General features: G+C 46.3%; 1 protein-coding gene across 1 annotated transcript in view; it reads left to right on the top strand.

Moving 5' to 3' along the window:
* LOC144149759 (uncharacterized) overlaps nt 1–20,959 on the top strand; it is a 68,385-nt gene that overhangs the window by 9,191 nt on the left and 38,235 nt on the right. The window contains exon 3 of the mRNA XM_077681411.1: nt 14,475–14,628. Coding sequence (XP_077537537.1) covers nt 14,475–14,628 — 154 coding nt within the window. The remainder of the gene's footprint in view (nt 1–14,474; nt 14,629–20,959) is intronic.

The following is a 20,959-nucleotide window of genomic DNA, read 5'->3' as shown; positions in this document are numbered from 1 at the left end:
CCAGTTGTGATATCACAACGCGTACTGCGCGCATTGCCTGGGAAATGAATGAGTACTTGAGAACGGTAAGCGGATTGCTTCGCCGCACACGCTTAGAAGTGGCGGTACGATCGGCATCTCTCTCCTGCATTTCGCCTGCAATGTTTTTTTTTAATTTAAATTTATGCCCTGATTTTATTAACGATCACTAGTACTCTGTACTGCTATGCTTACTTTTCTCAGTGTATGAATGTTATTAACGCAACTTTTCAACGCCTTTGAGCGGGTTTAGACGTGCCTATGTTTTTTTTAATAAAGGCCTCGCCATGGAAATTTATTATTGCAACACGGCTTTTGGTTGTTTACAATGATCCTCCGCCTTACTCTAGCATCAATTTCGTGAACTCACGACTGCTCACGAAAGGCGCGGCTGTGAACGTAACGAAACACGTCATGAAGTAATGGGGAGTTTTAGAATAGGGGAACCAAGTGTTGGGAGCCCCCAAAGGGTTTGGGGAACCCAAAACAACACGCTTGCGCGCGACACGTTTTCGAAGAGGGTCTTCAACAGCTTGCTCGCCGCCGGTTTCGGATGCGCGGAGTTCGATGTCGGGAACTTTAGGCTTAGCGTCGCGGCAGATATTGCATCGCCTCTATTGTTGCAGTCGCGAATGACAGTCCCTAACACCTCTTTTCACCACACTATCAACCCCTTTCTCGTATGTGTAAGTTTGTATCCGTGGTGACTGCGATTTAAGCGATCGATGATCAAAATACCTGCCACGCAGTATACCACATAGTGTGGGCTCTCCCTAACACCCCAGATCTGCCTCCACCCCAACCCTCCCCGTGCACAGAAGTCCGGCAACAGCAAAGAGTCCTGAACTGAGGACAGCCCTTACGGGTCCGGAGTGACCACAATCGCTGCAGATGGGAGAAGTGAAGTATCTCCTCCTTCTCTTCGTCCTCCGCTATCTTATGCAGCCTAAGTGGAATCAATCCAAGCTATATAACCTCGATTATCCGCCCACCCCGCAACAAAATAATTATGTGGGGGCGAAGTGGGGGGGGGGGAGGAGGGAGGGGGCTCTTGCCTTTCTCATCAGCGTACAGAGCGTATAGGGACCGGGCAGCTGGACGGGTGGCGCCACCACTCGGCGCTCCGCTCGTCAGTGGAATGAGCCGGTGCATTGGACTACACAGCCTCCCGTTGTTTTTGTCGTGTTTTCTTCGGTGCTTTGTATGTTTTGGTGGCATTGTGAGCAGACATGTGAGATGAAACGAAGTCTAGACAGGTATGTTGGGTTCTTAGATGCAGTAATGACTACGTAAACTTGTCGGACGCGTCTAAAGTTGGGTATCGGCTGCAGTGGCATGAGCGCTTTTTGTAGCGATCTGCTCTTGGCTCCACCCGTTCTGAGTACGAATAAAACTACTAGTATTAGTATTATTTTTTTCGTAAATGCACTAACGGCTACGCAAACTTATTGGATGCTTGTAAAGTTGGGGAAGGGCTACATTGACCCGAGCGCTTTTTGCAGCGCTCTGCGCCTGGCTCCGCGCGATCTGAGTAGGAATAAAACTATTAGCAATATTAGAATTCATTTCTACCATTTTAAATTATCTTCACTGGTTTCAATGACTACGGCTTCCACGCCAGCCTTAGCGCTGGGATACCTCGATACGTGTGTTTTAAATAAAAAGGCACCTGCATACGAGATGGATTACCGTGTAGCCGTAGAAATGTTGCGGTAGTTTACACTTTCTGCAACTGTAAGCTTTGTACCTTCGGTTTTGGTGAGCGACACTGTGACAGCATGGGAGCCTAAAAGCCGAAGCGGAAATCCTACGTTTGTGGTGGTCATTTTATCAGGAGCCAAAGTTATTCACCAACTCAAAAACCCCAGCTACAAACCCTCCCTCCTTCCCTTCCCGTTTTACCACCTGCGTAAAATAAAGGCCGGCACCAATAGTTAAAAAAATGTGGCAGTGTTAACGTCAGCCGGTGTTCTTTAATGCTGAAGTATTCTCTACAGAGTACCTAAAAAAGTCGTGTGATGCCTGGTGAAGACACCAAAAACGCGCGATTAGTTGCCTCAAATATGGGTGCATGAGCCCGAGCCCTCCACCACAGACACATTTCCGACACGCTGGAAAAAGTTTAGATTTGGAGAGGGGGCATGGAAGGGCAAAATTAAACAGAAAAATCATCTAGCCCTCCGTCTAATGCATAGGCGTGCGCACAGGGGGGGCAGGGGGGGCGGCCGCCCCCCCTAATCATCTGAAGGGGGGCGCCAAATTGGCCCATATTTTGCCAATGTAGCACATTAAAGTAAAAATTTCTGCTCAGAACTAGTTTGTATGTGTTGCCATTCCATCGCATTGAAATAAAAATTTTATAACCATCCCTCTTTGCACTGCGTTCGGACCGCTAGGCCTTCAGTGGGAAGAGGTCAGGAGTTGCTGTAAGAGGGGGGGGGGCAGCGGTAAGACTTTGCCCCCCCTAATTGAGAACTCTGCGCACGCCTATGGTCTAAGGATTATGATGGTTGAACACAAAGCTTTCTTCGTGCGAAATCGAATGGGAAATGGTCAAAGTCAAAGACGCTGCGATCAAAAGACCAAACTGCGTGCTGGTCAAATTTGACGCTTAACTAGTCAGTTTAATACAGAAGGCAACCAAGGAAACCCTACGATAGAGTTTTGCGATAAACCATCATCGTCGTTAGACGGAGGTGTGCATGATTTTTCAATCGTAGGTGGCAGCTTGTAAACCGACCGCAGCATTCAGTTGTGAAGCTGAGTGCATGCAGGTTTCGGGCACCCTCCTGTCGTGCGTCCTTCAGCCACGCAGGAATTTGTTTTTGAAAAACCATTTACCAACTAGCCAGCAACCATTGCAATTCTTGTAAAACAATGCTTCTCCAAGACAAGCAATGACGTTCTACTATCATGCAGTATTTATTCTATAACGATTCCCGATGACTGGGGTAAGAGCATTTCTGTGAAATTAAACAGCGTCGTCCGTCACAATTTCTGTTTTGAGTTAAATCTTCGAAGACACCCCCCAACTTTGTCTTTCGCTTGTGCCCGACGTCGACGCCGTTTCGTCATCAACTCCAAAAGGCCAGCGCTGCAGCTTTTCTAGATCGGTTGCACACACCGGCTTTGTGGGAGCATTTAGCGGCAAAATGCTCCTTGATTCGTGAAACTGCATGCAGGCATGAAAAAATTGCATGAAGCAACGAACTTTCACTTCCAGCTTGACTTCCACCTTGGCGCATTGAGCGTCGTCTGCTATTTGTAAATACTAAGTATGGGAGTAAATAACACACATGGCATGCCTCGTAAACGTCACATCCACGCTCAAGATTTACCGATCTGAAAAATGCCCGAGGGGTTACGTACGCTTTGCAAGCCACACCGCAGAAAAACGACAGAAAGCCATGCACAACTACGCTGCGCTGACCACCACCGGCATTCCACTGACGAGCGGTTCGCCACGGGCGGCGCTGTTCGCTGAAACGACGGTGGTGCCATACAACGGCCGCCAGGTCCCTATACACGGGTTTCTCACCGTGCATCGCATTATCTTCCAGCTTACTCGTATTAGATTTATAAATTAAAAAGACATCCCCCTCGCGAGGGGCACGATCAAATGCACAGCATTTTCGAGGGGGTGCGCCGGCAAGTCGGATCTCTTGATCGCGGGACCCGTGTCGCCATCTTTTGGAAGCGCGGGACAACTTGTGGCGCTTTCGAAACAAACGAGAAATGAGTGAAGGATATAAGGCGCGTTCGGTGCATCGAAATCTGTGTCGGTTTCGTGGCTCGGTCGGTTGTGCGCCGGGCACCTTGCGTTCCGCCCGCGGCGTCATGGGTTCGAAACCGGGCGCCGGAGACTGTTATTTCTTCCTGGCTGCGGACTACGACAGGGCGCGCCTGCGGACTACAAGGCGCGCATGCGGACTACGACAGCGCACGCCAACGCCGCGTGACATTGTGAGTTACTAAAATGCTATGCATTTAAAAAATCTGTATAAGCATTTATCTGTATAAGATTCCTTCCGTGCCCTCATTTTCCTATGACGCGTTTTGTAAAAGTGTTGCGAGGGGGAATTGCCTATAGCCACTGGCATTAAGGGGTGTATGCTTGTCGACCTTCAAATGCACAGCCCCTTTCATTAGACCGCTGCTTAGGTTTAGTGTAGGGGCATTTAAAAGTTCCCCATCGAAGAAGTGACCTCATCACGACGTCAGGCGTTTGCGCTGAATGGGAGGTGTTTGGAAGTCTAGAATATTAAAAAAAACACGGGAAAATTGAAGCACTTACATAAACTTAAATGGGCGCGAGATTCTTCGCTGTGCATGAAAAAAAATTATAAGAAATCTTCTCATGGCATCCCACCATTGTCATGACGCTCTTTGACCTCGTCGGCCTTGCGCCATAAAACCCTAAATCCTCATCATCAAATAGTGTAAGCTGCTTAACCGACTCCCCAAAACAACACGTAACGTTTGTGGCTTTGTACACTTCATCCGTCCCCAGTAACGCCGATCTCGGGCAAACATGGCGTAAATACAAAAACAAACACAATTATAAAGCTTTCACTTTGCGCAGACTGGTATCGCCAGCGGGGAGAAATTTGTCCCGTCCTGTGTAACCGCATTGCTCATCGCTTTGCATCTGCTACCCGATTGGGATAGAAAAAATTGCTCGCCACTCCACCTTGCGAACGTGTATGCTCAGCAAAGCTGTTGTAAACCACTACAAATGGTGATGATGAGGATACGAAACGTTCCTTGTCGTCTCTGCAGACTTGTCGCTTGAGTTCGGCTTGTGTCACTGGCTAAGGGTACAGAGTATCGGCCCTCATTTCTCCTATATTGTTCCTCGCCGCCGCCATGATCATTGTTCTGTTCGCATCACGTGACATTTTACTCTGTGACAGTTCATGGGCGCCGCTATTTTGGTAGTCGGTCAACTCTTCTAGGTTTATTAAATTGTCCTCCCTGCTCTGCGGCTGCGCGCGACTGACGCCGCTCCGAATGCGAATCAAAGATAACGCGTGCAACAGCATTTTAGCGGAAGTGTGTCCTGCCTAGCCCGAAGGATGCGCTCAAAGTCTTGGGCAAGAACTGCCCTATCTAGTCCTACCTAGCCTTCAAGAATAATCTGCAAACATAGTCTTTACCAGGAACACTTGGGAGCTCCTATTGTTCACAGGCGCCTTATCGTCCATAACGCGGTTTCGAACACTGCTTGCTTTGTGGTTCCCTTAAAGGGACCCTGCAACAATTTCGATAAACTCTTTCACTCTTCACTTCGCGTCTGGAAGCACTGCGAAAGGTATATTTATCGCCAGCACGGAGCGGCACGGCGTGATTTGTTCGTAACACCAGATACGCCTTTCCTTTCTGGTTTGTTTTTGTGGCGTTTTTTTTCAGTTGCTATCGAAAAGCGCTCTTTGCTGCAACTAAAGGGAAACCAGCCAACAGCCGCTACTTGGCCTTAGTGACGTACTTCGAACGGTCGAAGAACGTAAAGACCGGGAAAGAGAGAAAAATCTTTTGAGCGAGTTTCTAAGTTATCGGATGTGCATAGAGCAGCAATTTTTGGCTAAAGTACTCTGCGCCTCCCTAATCTAAGTACTGGATGTTTTGAGTGTTAACGTTCTGCAAGCATTTAGGATGTCAAAAAAGTTAAAGTGTTGCAGGGTTCCTTTAAATGAAATATGGGCTATATGCTGTTTGTCTGATTAGTCTAACGCGGCCACTAGGCTTATTAGGCCTCGGTGCCTCCACGTTCTTGCCCACGGAGATCGTTCTTGCCTACGGCGAAGAAACCATTGAAGGTCGGTGTATACATCTTATGTTGCTGCAACCAAAACCACAGCACCCGGGCATTTTGTTATCAAAAACAAGCATCCATGAATTCTTGAATAAACTAACACTGCAAATATTACTGATTTATTTATTTTCTGCCTTGTATTGGCGTAATGTCTTCTTCTTGTTCAACAGTGTTGCCAAGTATGGATCTTGACACCGGACTTCGACGTTTAGATTTGGCTGTGACCATTGCGCAGATTTTGTTTCACTTTTGCTGGTGGCTGAATGGAGTCGCAGACACAGACAGACAGACAGACCGATAGACAAACAGACAGGCAGACAGACAGATCAATATTTCTGGGTTTAAGAAGCCCAAGAAAGACTATGTGGCTTAGCTCCGCTAACCTTGGATACGCAAAGCAAAAGCATGGCTTTGTCTGGTTGAGTCTTGGTTTCGCTTGGTTAACCTTTGATTTAGCTGTATTGCCGACCACGTCTCAAAGCCGTTCGGTTCCGTGCAACGCTCCCAAGAGGAGGCCTGGCGAACGCAGCGTTCATTCATGGCGAAGGCACCATTCCTCTTCGCCGAGCGCCAGACGAGTTACATTTAACGGAACAGCGCCGTGCCGCATGCATGGGAGGCTGCGGCCCGTTTGGCTGCCTCGGCCGTAGCGGCGGTGGTGGCCGCTGTCGTCGCCCGCAGGTGCCAACAGAGGGCCTGCCCTCATGAAAATGGACGTTGAGTTTTAATAGACCCCCTATTGTGTTTCTATAGAGTCAATAAAAAGTCAATTAAAACTCATCGCTTATAGACTGTGCTCGTTAAAAAGTCAACAAACTTTGTATCGCACAAACTCAAACATTTTATTGCCTTCAAAATATTGAGTTTTAATACACTTCATATTGCGTTTCTATGGAGTGAACCAAATCTCCCATCTTAAAAACTGCGGCCGATACAAAGTCAATGAACTTTTTATTGCAAAAATGCAACATGAATTTTATTGCCGTCACTATATTAAGTTTTAACAAACTCCATATTGTCTTTCTATAGGGTCGATCGAACTCCTAATGTGTGGACTGTGGTCATTAGACAGGCAATAAACGTTTTATAACGAAAACGCAGCAAGCATCTTATTGCCTTCATTATGTTGAGTTTCGATAGGCTCTGTATTGCGTTTTTATAGCCCACCCACGGAGGTCTGGTAGCTTATCGGTGCATATATGTGGGGTACTACTGGGCCGCATGCCCCGCCCCATCAACCAAGATCGCGTAGTGGACGTCCCATCCCTTCGTCTTGGGAGCACTTGGGAGCGGTGGCGCCTGGGATGGCGGACATCACCGTCGGACAGTTCGAGCCCCTGCTAAGCTCCTGTGTTAAAACCTGCCAGAAAACCTGACGCACAGGCAGCAAGATATTACGACTAAACTCAATAAGAATTTTATAGAAAGCTAGTAGAGATAATGTAATAAAAACTCATCAGGCATTCTGCTCAGACTTAGCTCTATGCAACAGGTTGTGATGACTGGGCACAATAAGAATTTTATAGAAATCTAATTGCGATCAATTTAATAGAAACCCTTCAGAAACTGTATTCAGAGCTTACTCACACTCAACAGGTTGTTACGACCATACTCAATAAAAATTTTAAGAATGCTAATGCAGGCAAATTTAATAAAAACTCATCAAAAATTCTATTCAAACTTTATTCACACGCAACAGGACGTTACGACTATACTCAATAAGCATTTTATGAAAAAATAATTGCCATAAAATTAATAAAAATCCACCAGATACTGTATTCAAACCTGACTCCCACTCAACAGGCTGTTGCGACTGTACTGAGTAAGAATTGTATAGAAAGCTTATTGAATTTCTTTTATAAAAACCCCATAAGAAACTCATAAGAAACTACATTCAGAACCGATAAGGTCTATTGACTTGGCTCTATAACAAGTTTATTAAATCTCGGTAAAGATTTTTGTGAGGGTGGCGAATTACGCGATGGGCTTCGAGGGGTGTGTCGCTGGGGGTGTGTCCCATCAAAAGGTGATTTGAGCATCCTCCATGAAATTGCTGCACAAAAGTAGTAAAGCTTTGCTTTAAAAACATGCACGACAGCGATGATACCATCCAATAGCCACATGATCCCATGCTGCCGTTTACACGGAGAACCCAGCAGTTGGACGGAACTTATTTGCCACCGACAACGGGGCTTAACTACCTAATGAATAGAGTAGATTCTCTCCGCGCGGAGATAAAAGGTGCTACTTTTCAAGTTCCGGTGATTTTTTGAAAAAGCCTGTAAAGAGACACTAGATTGAGTTATCATTACTTTGGGATAATTAATTCGTTATTCTATATTTCACATTTCTATTTCGTGCATTTATTTGCGGTCCAGCAATGGCAGCATCCGTGGAAACGACGCAGCGCGAAGATAACCTCTAACAGTTTGCATATTAGGAACATTTCTCTCTGTGCACAATGAAGTTGACATCGGCTTCGTATCGCGAAGGACCTTGGTTTGATCCTGACGAGGGGAAGCGGCTTTCTTTTACGAAGCCTCTTTCTACGTGCGTGACGCCGCACGAGCTGCGACAAGCCGCGCCCCTAAAGGGTTCCGCACCTAAAATGTGAAAGACCAGGGTGTTCCAGGCTTGTCGTATTTCTTTTTGGTTTAACTGGTGCTTTTCAAAACGAAAGGTTTAGATCGGTTTAGAGCGCGCACGTTGTGAGGTTATAGAAAATGGCAGAGCTTGCACTGGTGGTGCAAAGCTGGAGTAACAGCAGAGCTGGAGGCCCCTATCCCTGGGTCGGAGACCCGGCTGTTGCACCTCACATGGACTTCCAGACTTGCCACGGGAAGTCCTCCGTGACTGGGAGGCCCGGGTCGTTTGGTCAGCAGACTTTCACATCTCTCCGAAGGGCGGTTGCGTCAGCACGCGCTACAACCCGCGGCAACCAGCTTCGCCAACTTGGCGTCTGTGCTCCCCACTTGAGCTGCGAAGGCACGTGAACTGGCGAGGAGAAAAGCATACGAGACAGTTTTCTTGAAGGTTGAGCTGGCCGACGATCGGCACGCCTCTAAAGGCACAGGCTGACGCGCACTCGCTTAGCGTTTTTAACTCTTTACGAAGCTTTTTACCTCCACCGCCCAAGGGTTCTGTCGCGACCGTTAGGGTCAACAGAAGACTCCCACAAACAAAGAAAAGTCACTGACAGCGCCAGGAATCGAACCCGGAACGAATAGAGAAACGGAGCGAAAGCCCGTTGTCTTACGGATTGCGCCGCGAGCCAACGCGGAGAAGGGGCAGACACACGGTGCACTCACCGAGCACAACTTCGGGGCTATCCCTTGCGTTCTGAGCGAATGCAACGTAATAGCATAACGCGACCTCTCGCGCCACTGTGCGCTCCACCCACGGCACTTGTAGCGGGGGTGGTGGTGGCAGAGATGGAAGAGAAATGAGATCTTCTAACACCGGGTTTGAGTTTCCTTTAATTTATAAAAAAAGCTTCTACACACGTGCTTCACCCCTAAAGCTCAACCGACCCCTGTTCCCGAATCATGCGTTGATTAAACTTTAGAAGAGAATGTCTCTTTGAAGTAATAAAGGGTGTTGTAACAAGTGCATTTCACTTGCCTATGGTTTACGCGTTGCAGAGCCACGTGTGTGAATTCAATTGAACTCGCATGGGTAATTGTTGTGCGTGTCGTATACAGCTTTGCTTTCCAGCCACCTTCACAGGGTGGATTGGCGCGCATTTTTTTAAGTTAGTGTCTTTTGGGCTACTTGAAAGAGGAATTTTGGTCTGCCTTTGTGAACAGAGAATTTAATACAAGACCACTTATCAGCACGCAGTGGCTAGTGGTAACAGCAATTGCCTAAAAGCACAACAAACCCAATTAGTTTCCCAGTGCTCCGGGCAGTGAACACTTAGCAAATGTCTGTGGTGGTGAAACAAGCTACTGCAAAATCACTCCACAGGAAGTTCAGAGGTGTTCACAGAAAGAGTTCAGAAACAAGCTGAAACTCAATACGGTAGAACAGTTATGCTCAAAACATTGTTCCAGATCACCATGAAGCGCGTGAACCAGCGTAATAGAAAGGCTGCATCGCTTATAGCTTCCAACTCATTTTCTAAGTGACTCAGAGGGATCGACCGTACACGCCACAGCAGTGGAAACATCTTTCGTTGCGGTCGGGCGCGAAGACACACGGTACCACGATTTCGCAACAATACAAAAGCACGAGCACACATCAGGAAGTTCAACACGTCATTTGAACGTGTGCTCATTGTAGAACCTGCTTAATACCGAACGAAAACTTGCTTGACACACTCGAAAACGTTACATCTACAAGACAGTGAAACATAGCATGGTCCAATGTTTCAGTGTGCCCGCACAGCAGGCACCATCATTCAGCTGCACGGCCAAACTTAAAGCAGATGCTGAACAACAGGTTTCTATACCCACAACCAAATAGAAATGCCTAAGTCAGTGGCAATGTTCATACTTATCAACTTCTCAACATTGTTGACCCAAACCAAAATATTACACATATCTGAGGCAATACATCAATACGTGATATTCGCAGTGTCCCTTTATTAAAAATACGCGATGGTTAATTAATAAAAAAATCATTCAGGAAAATACAAAAACCGGTAACCCGCTGTTTCCCTAGATGCATTTCGAGAAATAAAACGGCAACAGTAACGAAGGGTTCTAGTAGGTAGTTTTCACGTTCCGCTTGGAGCGCACGTGCAGTAGGGTGCCTCGATTCACGCGCGCCTCTGCCGTACGGCAGCGCTCGCATCGAGGCACCCGGCGCGGAGCAGTGGAACGCTGTATATTCAAATGGACTTTAACAAACCGCTAGCGTATTTTACTTGGGAGGATCGAGATACGTTACGGATTGTTTTGCATGGCGGAAAAACCATGAAGCCCCCTTACAGACATCTGGGCACTGGACAACTGCCGCCTTTTGCGCACTGCTTTTCACGAATGGGGTTGTGTTTTCTAAATTCCTGAATACCGATTCGGTTGTGTTTTCACAGGTATTCCAAGAATCGAATGGAGCAACTGGTTCTGGTACATAGCGATTGTAAAAGTTCCGCCAGCTTTCTCGCAATTTTCAAACTTACGAAACTATTTAGTTTAAATCTGTGTAAATGGGAATCACTGAGCTCACATGCCGGATTGTTGCATCGTCTGCACCTGTGTCGCGCGGTGGTGTAGCCCCTCCCGAACACATCAGGATGGCTAGGTTCCCCTGCCTCACCCTTCGAAGCAGACTCTTCTCCGTTTTCTTTCTTCCGACACACGGCCGGGCTACAGCGGCGGCGCCCGCCGCGCGAGCCAGGCAGTGGCCGACGCTGCTGCCTTCGGAGCGGCGCCCCCGCGAATCGCATGTAACGGCTGGAAGAATCCTTGGTTTCACTCTTTCTACAGCCACCTGTGTGAATTCAAGTGACGTCGCATGGGGCATTGTTGTGGGGGTCGTTTACAGCTTTGCTTTCCAACCACCTTCACAGCGTAGATTGGAGCCCTTTTTTTTAAAAAACTCTAGCATGCGCATTATGCATGAGCATTTTGCTGAACGAAACGACCAGGCTAGAAGCCACCAACGTATTATGGTCGATTTGAAATGTCGAATTCCGGTTTCCACCCCGACTGCATCGAATAATCCTGCTTCCCACAGTGGTTAGAACATTCAGGCCGTCTAAGATGTCTTCATTTGCTAACACACACCGCATTTGTTGTAATCGGTTGCTAGTGGTGCCCAAAAGAAATACAAACGTAAAGTTCGGGTGCTGTTTGCGACAGCGCCTGTCGACGGTTACCTACATCATGGCAGATGAGGGTGGCTCTTTCAGCGGAGCGTTATTCACTGGGACGGTCCTATTGGCGGTGAGCGCGACCACTGGTGGCGCTGCCAGACGAGCCTCCGTGACGTCGGCTTAGGGATTTTCGCATTTGTCGTGTGCTTTACTCGGGCTCACTCTCCCTGCTGTATCATTGCGCTCGGTTGAGGTATAATGATTGTCCGCAAAGATTTGGCATGTGCGTAACTTTTTATCACAATAATGGACATAAAATCGGATACACTAGCTCAAGCCGTGAGTTAAAGCACAGTTTTGGATACTGCTACGGAAGAAACACTGCCTGTGTCGCTCCATTCCTTCCGAAGTCAGCCCTGTGCGGAGCGCATAGTCTGAGCTAGGGGTCATCCTCTGTATTATGCAATCTTTATAACAAAGATAATATCCAGCTGCTAATAACCGACAACAGCGAAACTGCAAGACCAAAGCAAATACCAGGCCTTCAGGGCTGCCGGCTTTGGTAGAAGGCATTAGATTCTCGGTAATCGTATGCAAGGTAAGAGTTTTTGCAACCTTGCCGAACGCTCGAAAGCACTCTGTCACATCACTTTACGTTGTCATAGCATGAAAGTATGCCGACGTGCACCGTGGGCCGCAATAATGATAGGTTGAGTTCCAAACAACCCACTGTGTGTATACGGGCCTGCTGGTTTTATACTAGGCTGTTAGCCAGTGTGGAGGTTTATTGAGCAAAACGAGTCACGTCTACGGTAAAGATAGAGGAACACTATGTATGTTCAGACCTGGAGGGATATTTGGGTACATTTTCTGCAGCGATATCTTGCCAATGCTCAAATATGGGGGATAGGTAAACTGCCCTCAAAAAGAGGAGGGGGCGCATAAGGAGGAGAAAACCTTTTTTAACACTAAAATCGAGCTGATTAGTGGGCCGGAGCCTCAGAACAGGAAAAGAATATGAGTAATTCCTTTCAATTCATAAAACGACGTGTCGAGTGGACCAGGGTGTGTTCTTTACGCCTTGAAGGGTTGGAAAATAATGAAGAGCTGCTTGGAAATACTCAGTTGTTTTGATTCTTGTAATATATGCACGTATACTATTTATTGCGTTCGTTAGCCAGTATGTCAAGCCTTCAACACCGTAATCATGTCATTTTTTTTCGGGTTGAGAGACAGCTCGTTATGATAACGATGGTTACGGTAGAAATTCAGAGCACAAAAGCCGCCTTTAAGTACTCTGGACAACGTTGTCTGAGGGCGAGATCGCGGTGGCGTAGCACAGACCTCATTGTATTTACATGTGAATAAACACCACACGCTACTGATATGCACCTTCTTGTACGAAGCCATAACGAAAGCCAATTTGTGAAGAAGGGAATGTATGCCATACAGTCTGAAGAAAATATCCACAACATCTTTGTGAGCCACCCAAACATGCCCAAACGTACTAATAAGACGTTTGTGACGGTGCAGAAAAATTAATGCGCTGGGCACACAAAAGAAAACACTCATCCGATACAAGTCAACAACAACGACAGAAATAGAAGACAGTCGCGTTATTTCCTGCTGTGCGCTGCGCGTGTACGTAGCACTGAACTCTTGGGTCGTCGTAAGTGCACCTCAAAAATACTGTAGTTAAGCCAACGCATTTTAAACACTTATCGAGGAGGCCAGACCGCTGAACCTACCGAATAAGATAGGGAAGACGAGTTGGACACGACCTTCTGACCGATGCTTTGAAGAAAGCTGTTCTTTGGCTTTTCGTGTGTTTCAAACTTGTGGGGTTACAGCTTGAAATTATTCAGATGTCAGAAGCAGACATAGCTGAATTAATGGGAACACGTTATCGAATACATTAAAGCATCAAAGTGAGTGATTTCTAGCACAGGTACTGCTGCCCCTCACAAGCGGACTGTATCAAACGACTGCGGTGCGAGTCCTTAAGCCGTCGTCAGAGCCAGAGGGCGCCACTGAAACATCTCACCGCCAATAGTCCCGGTTGTGCACGACAGGCACAAGGACATATGTAAAAAAAATTGCCGCTTGTATGCTCATATCGTTGCCTATGTCTCGAAAGACTACACTCTTCTGAAGCCTTACCACGTAGAGGCCTTTGTTTCTTTGCCCCGACCGCCTCTCATGCTCTCCCCTTCAGTTTTGAGCCACCTAATAAAAAAGAAGAAAAAAAGAACACACTGAGGGGGAATTCTCAGGTTAATTCAATTTTACCGTGTTCCACTGCTCACGCCATGTGATCAAACTCTGTTACTTTTGAACAAGAACATTGCCCCGACGTCAAAATCTCTCGTGAGCCCATTTTGTATGTTTGGGTAGATATGTTGTTTTCAACGCGTATTTTCATTTTCTGTCAAATATCGAGCAACACTTATTTTAATAAAGGATACCAGTTGTACTTTGATGTTTTGCCTCAAAAGTGTCATGTCTTTTTTTCGCTCAGTAATCTCGTCAAGCATGTGGTGTATTTCCAAGTCTAGTGGCCCAGAAAGGTTTTCGCTGTGTACGCTTTTTTCAGAATTCTTTAATCTTGCGTTCGGAAGGTGACCATAGCCCTGAAAAACTGAACTGCCTCCCACACAGCGTTGCATCCTTGCAGGTGCAGACGAAAGTGAATAATGTATCGTCCACACCAAGGTGTGAGATTCGACTCTAATTCGGCGGACGTTAGGCCCTTTCATAGCTGCAGTAGTTACTACTACTAGGGCGAGCACCGTAAATGTCGTCAGCGGTGGGGTCCGCCTGCAGGTGACTCTCACCATTAGTTTTGTCCTCCGGTTACTTTCATCCAACTAATCTGCTTTATTCCAGTTCAACGCGTAAGCGAGAGATACCATTCCCATGGGTCCGTGCGACCTTGAAAGAAATGGCCATGAACAACGTCATCCACTATGGAGTTCTCAACGTCTTCGCACAAGGACAGAACTTGGCTAAGGGAATCGAAAAGGCGCAGGAACTCCTAACGGTAAGTGACGGGATCCCTACTATCCTGCATGGGCGTGGTTTTTATTGGTGAAGCCCGTGCTACAAAGTGCATCTGCGTACATAAAAATTAACTGCACGATTCTCGAATGGACAGCGCCTTTCATTAAGATGTACAGTTGGAAATTACTCTTCTAACGTTGTTGTTTGCGATTGTGGGCTTTTATTTTTGGGGGTTCAAGACGGAACAACCATAAAAGAGAGCAGTTATGCGAAGCCGTAACATTGGCGCGTCTTTGGCATAAGTACGAGCGAGTGTTTTACGTCCGAGCGTCGTGCATGCCTCTACTTCAAACATTCATGCCACGTGTCTGTGAAGCGTATGAATGTAGGGCGCGTGGCATCGAAAAATCCGCATGCACCTGCTACGCCAGAAAATAAAGGAATATATATATAAATATATATATACATATAAGGTTAGTACAGACAGAGACAAACGAGAAAGGCGTAGAAAATAGAAATAGGATGACTGACGTTTTAGGGAGAGGACTCCCTTTCTTCAATATATATATATATATATATATATATATATATATATATATAGATATAGTCTGGAATCAAAAACTCACACCACAGCGGGCGAAAAAAATAAGGTTAGTAGAGACAGAGACACACGAGAAGGACATTAACAATAAAAATAAATAAATAAAAAATTGTATATATATTTATATATATATATATATATATATATATATATATATATATATATATATATATATATACAAGAGAAGAAAAACTTCGAACAAGGTAAAAGCGCGATTGTAGCCTACGTTTCAGCAAAGAGAACTTGCTGGGCCCTGATGAAAGCAAGTTCTCTTTGCTGAAACGTAGGCCACAATCGTGCTTTTACCTTGTTCTAAGTTTTTCTTCTCTTGTGTTCTATACCATCTTCAAAGTTCTACTACTCCCATATATATATATATAAACATATAGCTATATATATATATATATATATATATGTAGCGAATCAGAATATGGGAAATGAGGGGCTCCGTCAAATAAGACAGAAAATAAGGGTTGGCAGTCAAGAAAACCTCGGAAAGCAAAGGGGAGGTTGTGGTTGGTAATAGAAAGAAATGAAGAATTTTTTGAGTCGAAAAGAAAGTGGTGCCGGCCATGCTAGGGGAGCACAAGTGCACTCCAATAAACTTGTGCTCCCTAGCACTTTCTTTTCGACTCAAAAAATTCTTCATCTCTTTCTAAGACCCACCACAACCTCCCCTTTGCTTTCCGAGGTTTTCTTGACTGCCAACCCTTATTTTTTTATTTTATATATATATATATATATATATATATATATATATATATATATATATATATATATACATACAGAAAGAAGTGCCGGCAGTCTACAACGCCAAAGAAGGCATAGGGGAAGGTTAGACTATTTTTTTACCGTTAGTGACGTTACATTATTATTAATTTTTATTATTCACGTGAGAAAGAAAGAAAAACACGCGCCCAGAGTGGGGACCGAACCCACGCCTTTCGATTAGATCTCGAATGCCTTACCAATTCGGCTTTACCTTAGCATTCGAGATCTAATCGAAAGGCGTGGGTTCGGTCCCCACTCTGGGCGCGTTTTTCTTTCTTTCTTTCTCACGTAATTAATAAAAATTAATAATAATGTAACGTCACTAACGGTAAAAAAATATTCTAACCTTCCCCTATGCCTTCTTTGGCGTTGTAGACTGCCGGCATTTCTTTCTGTATGTCCTAACGAGCCCCTCATTTCCAAACCATATAGATATATATATATATATATATATATATATATATATATATATATATATTGTCACGTTGCCGAAGACGACGCAGTTGCGTTCCAAGAAAAACAAGTTTATTGGAGCGCACTTGTCCTCCCCTAGCAACTCAGACTACAAAGCGGCGATACAGTAATCAACAAAGTGACGTGCATAAACTGGTGTCGGTGATTCGAATGCCATGGCGTCTGCTCTGCAGGCTTTTATCTCTAGACGCGAGTGTTCCTGGAACAGTCGATTTACATCCAGAACATTGTAAATCTTAGATCATTCTTGGCTAGTGACGTTAGGGCGAGAGAGTCTGCTTATCTGAATGTGATAGCCCGTCCGGCATAAAAATAAAGAATGGAAGACGCGCTCGTTTGGGACGGAAATAACACAGCCGGGCATGGCCAGGCAGCAAAAACAAACAATAAACTTATACATTGTTCAAGGCATTACCCCCTCTCTAAAAGTGCATCGACCCGATGCTAAAATAAAGACAGTCTAAACAACAACTAAAAAATCCGTCGTCTTGCATAGTAAGGTTTCAAGCGAACCACGTGGACGACTTCGGGCCGCGTGCGTCATGATGTTCCGGAATCACCATGGGGGATCACCTCGTAGGTAAGTTTGCCGACAGGTCGCAGAATCTGGTAGGTTCCGAAAAACCGTCGCAGAAGCTTCTCACTCAGCCCGCGTCGTCAGACGTGAGTCCAAACCCAAACACGATCCCCTGGGTGGTACTCGACATCTCAGCGTCGGAGGTTGTAGCGCCCCGCATCCACCAGCTGCTGGTCTGTTGTACGAACTCGAGTTAGTTCGCGGGACTCCTCCGCACGCTGAAGGTATCCTTGGACATCGGGGTTGAGGTCGTCGTCTTCTACATGCGGTAGCATGGCTTCTAGCATCGTAGTCGGCACTCTTCCGTAGACAAGCTCAAACGGCGTCAACTGCGTATTTCCTGGATAGCCGTGTTCTACGTAAACGTGACATACGGAAGCACTTCGTCCCAAGTCTTATGTTCAACGTCAACGTACAGTGACAGCATATCCGCGATCGTCTTGTTCAGAGGTTCTGTTAGTCTCTTTCTTTGGGGGTGGTACGCCGTCGTTCTTCGGTGATCCGCGTTGCTGTAGCGTAAGATTCCTTGCATAAGCAGCGCAGTGAAGGCCGTTCGGCGGTCTGTGATAAGGACTTCAGGGGCTCCATGTCGCAGCACAACTCGCTTTATGAAAAACTTATGAAGACCGCCTTATAAAGACCGTTAAACGGAGAGAGATTGCTTTTACCAAGAAACCGGTGATAAGTCTACTTTGTTTGCCCTTTGAAGGGCCGTGACATGGCTACAGAGAAAGGCACTAGCGGCACCCAGCGGCGAGCCGCACAGTGGTCGGACCGCGTGGAAGACAGGGATCAAGTTACACAGGGGCGCGGGGAGTTCGGAGAAGACGACGAGTGCCCCGTCCATCCTTGGCCGCAGCGTAGAGTAATGTAAAGGCACACATACGACGCGACAAGGGTGAAGTTCAATGGAGGGCCGACACAGAAAACCACTGAATTACGCCACCGCTATGTCTTAACAGAACACGACAATTTCAAGGTACGGCCAGACTGGCACTGCCGTTCAACGTTACCTCCCTCTCTCTTCTTACTCTTCTTAGTTGTCCCAACGTGGAAAGCATTTATCGCGCAGCACGGGCAGTGCGGGGATTAGGTGGCTTTTTTGGGCGGCGCTCCCTCTCGGTATGCGCCAGTTGTCTGAGCTAATGGTGGGTGGTCCTGAAAGACATAGCGGTGGCGTTATTCAGTGGTTTTCTGTGTCGGCCCTCCATTTAACTTCACGCTTGTCGCGTCGTATGTGTGCCTTTACATTACTCTACGCTGCGGCCAAGCACGGACGGGGCACTCGTTGTCTTCTTCGAACTCGCCGCGCCCCTGTGCAACTTGATCCCTGTCTTCCGCGCGGTCCGACCGCTGTGCGGCTCGCCGCTGGCTGCTGCTAGTGCCTTTCTCTGTCGCCATGTCGCGGCCCTTCAAAGGGCAAAAAAAGTAGACTTATCACCGGTTTCTTGGTAAAAGCAATGCCTCTCCGTTTAACGGTCTGTTCTGGGTGAACCCACGAAACAAATGCCGGGCCAAGACCGCGTCCTTAGTTACGACACCACCGCCCCGCTCTTCCCATCTGTGCTCATGCGTTGTCTGTATTTTGTTTGTCAGTTCTCTTTCATCCCAGCCGCAGCGGGCCGATAGAAAACTTTGGTCCCGCTCCCATCCCCCACCCGTGCCATTTTCTCAATAAAACCACCGTCTTTCCTCCTTTTTTTTAAATCCTCTCCACTCAGCAAATGCCGTGTTGTTACCGGATTTTTTACGTTCTCTGGCGTATTCCCCTCCTTGATGAGGGAGCGGAAGAGAGACTCCCTCGCATGCAGTGTGCATAAGGATTCGGTGTTCATTGTGGGATTGTCCCTGAGGAAGGAAGTTCCACTTCCGAAACTGTCGGACTAATTTATAATAAACGAGTTACCGCAAAGTTGTTCTTATCTTTTACCTGACCGTTTCTTCTGGCCCGTTACAAAACTCATCAAAATATATATATATATTGAGAGGACAAGGTTCACCGCAGAGGCCGATTTTCGGGGCGACCGTTTATTCGGAGGCTCGAGCAGGGAACGCCCGAGTACACACCACGATGAGTATTCACAGAAATGAGGACGAAGTGCTAGAGCACGTCCGCTAATGATGATGATAATATACAGATGAAGAGGAAGCAATGATGGCAGTCCGATGATCCCCCACCAAGACGGACTGTGCCAACCGGTGCCGGTAGATTGCCCAAGGATGATCACAATATATATATATATATATATATATATATATATATATATATATATATATATATATATATATATATATATATATATATATACAGAAAGAAATGCCGGCAGTCTGCAATGCCAAAGAAGGCATAGGGGAATGATTATACTATTTTTTATCGTTAGTGACGTTACATCATTCTTTATTTTTTTTGTTATTAATTACATGAGAAAGAAAGAAAGAAAAACACGCGCCCAGAGTGGGGACCGAACCCACGCCTTTCGATTAGATCTCGAATGCCTTACCAATTCGGCTATCTGGGCGACTGTGTTCTCCGTCACTTTCTGGGGTATTTATATTTACTACAACTGTATCGGACGCTTGAGGGTGGTAGCCAGCGCCACTTAGACTACACGGAGGGAAGGGGACCTTCTTTTCAACCCCCGGGGAGTGACGCGCACGTCTACAGCCTGTCATAAGCAGGTAACTGGCGGGAGACCCTCTTATGCTACCTTGGCATCAAGGCTGCAGAACCGAGGCCCTCGCTAAGCTTTCGCACGATAATAGGGTTCAGAAATGAGGGGCTCGTTAGGAAAATACAGAAAGAAATGCCGGCAGTCTACAACGCCAAAGAAGGCATAAGGGAATGATTATACTATTTTTTATCGTTAGTGACGTTACATTATTTTTAGTTTTTTTGTTATTATTACATGAGAAAGAAAGAAAGAAAAACACGCGCCCAGAGTGGGGACCGAACCCAAGCCTTTCGATTAGATCTCGAATGGCTTACCAATTCGGCTATCTGGGCGACTGTGTTCTCCGTCACTTTCTGGGGTATTTATTTTTACTACAACTGTATCGGACGCTTGAGGGTGGTAGCCAGCGCCACTTAGACTACACGGAGAGAAGGTGCCCTTCTTTTCAACCCCCGGGGAGTGACGCGAACGTCTACAGCCTGTCATAAGCAGGTAACTGGCGGGAAACCCTCTTATGCTACCTTGGCATCAAGGCTGCCAGAACCGAGGCCCTCGCTAAGCTTTCGCACGATAATAGGGTTCAGAAATGAGGGGCTCGTTAGGAAAATACAGAAAGAAATGCCGGCAGTCTACAACGCCAAAGAAGGCATAGGGGAATGATTATACTATTTTTTTTCGTTAGTGACGTTACATTATTTTTTTATTTTTTTTGTTATTAATTACATGAGAAAGAAAGAAAGAAAAACACGCGCCCAGAGTGGGGACTGAACCCACGCCTTTCGATTAGATCTCGAATGCCTTACCAATTCGGCTATCTGGGCGACTGTGTTCTCCGTCACTTTCTGGGGTATTTATATTTACTACAACTGTATCGGACGCTTGAGGGTGGTAGCCAGCACCACTTAGACTACACGGAGAGAAGGGGACCTTCTTTTCAACCACCGGGGAGTGACGCGAACGTCTACAGCCTGTCATAAGCAGGTAACTGGCAGGAAACCCTCTTATGCTACCTTGGCATCAAGGCTGCCAGAACCGAGGCCCTCGCTAAGCTTTCGCACGATAATAGGGTTCAGAAATGAGGGGCTGGTTAGGAAAATACAGAGAAGAAATGCCGGCAGTCTACAACGCCAAAGAAGGCATAGGGGAATGATTATACTATTTTTTATCGTTAGTGACGTTACATTATTTTTTATTTTTTTGTTATTAATTACATGATAAAGAAAGAAAGAAAAACACGCGCCCAGAGTGGGGACCGAACCCACGCCTTTCGATTAGA

Source organism: Haemaphysalis longicornis, unplaced genomic scaffold (genome assembly GCF_048455015.1).
Source record: "Haemaphysalis longicornis isolate Haplotype H1 unplaced genomic scaffold, Haemaphysalis longicornis Haplotype H1 scaffold_8, whole genome shotgun sequence".
Taxonomy (NCBI): Eukaryota; Metazoa; Arthropoda; class Arachnida; order Ixodida; family Ixodidae; genus Haemaphysalis; species Haemaphysalis longicornis.
The sequence above is the reverse complement of the archived record's forward strand: the minus strand, read 5'-3'. Positions and strand labels throughout refer to the sequence as shown.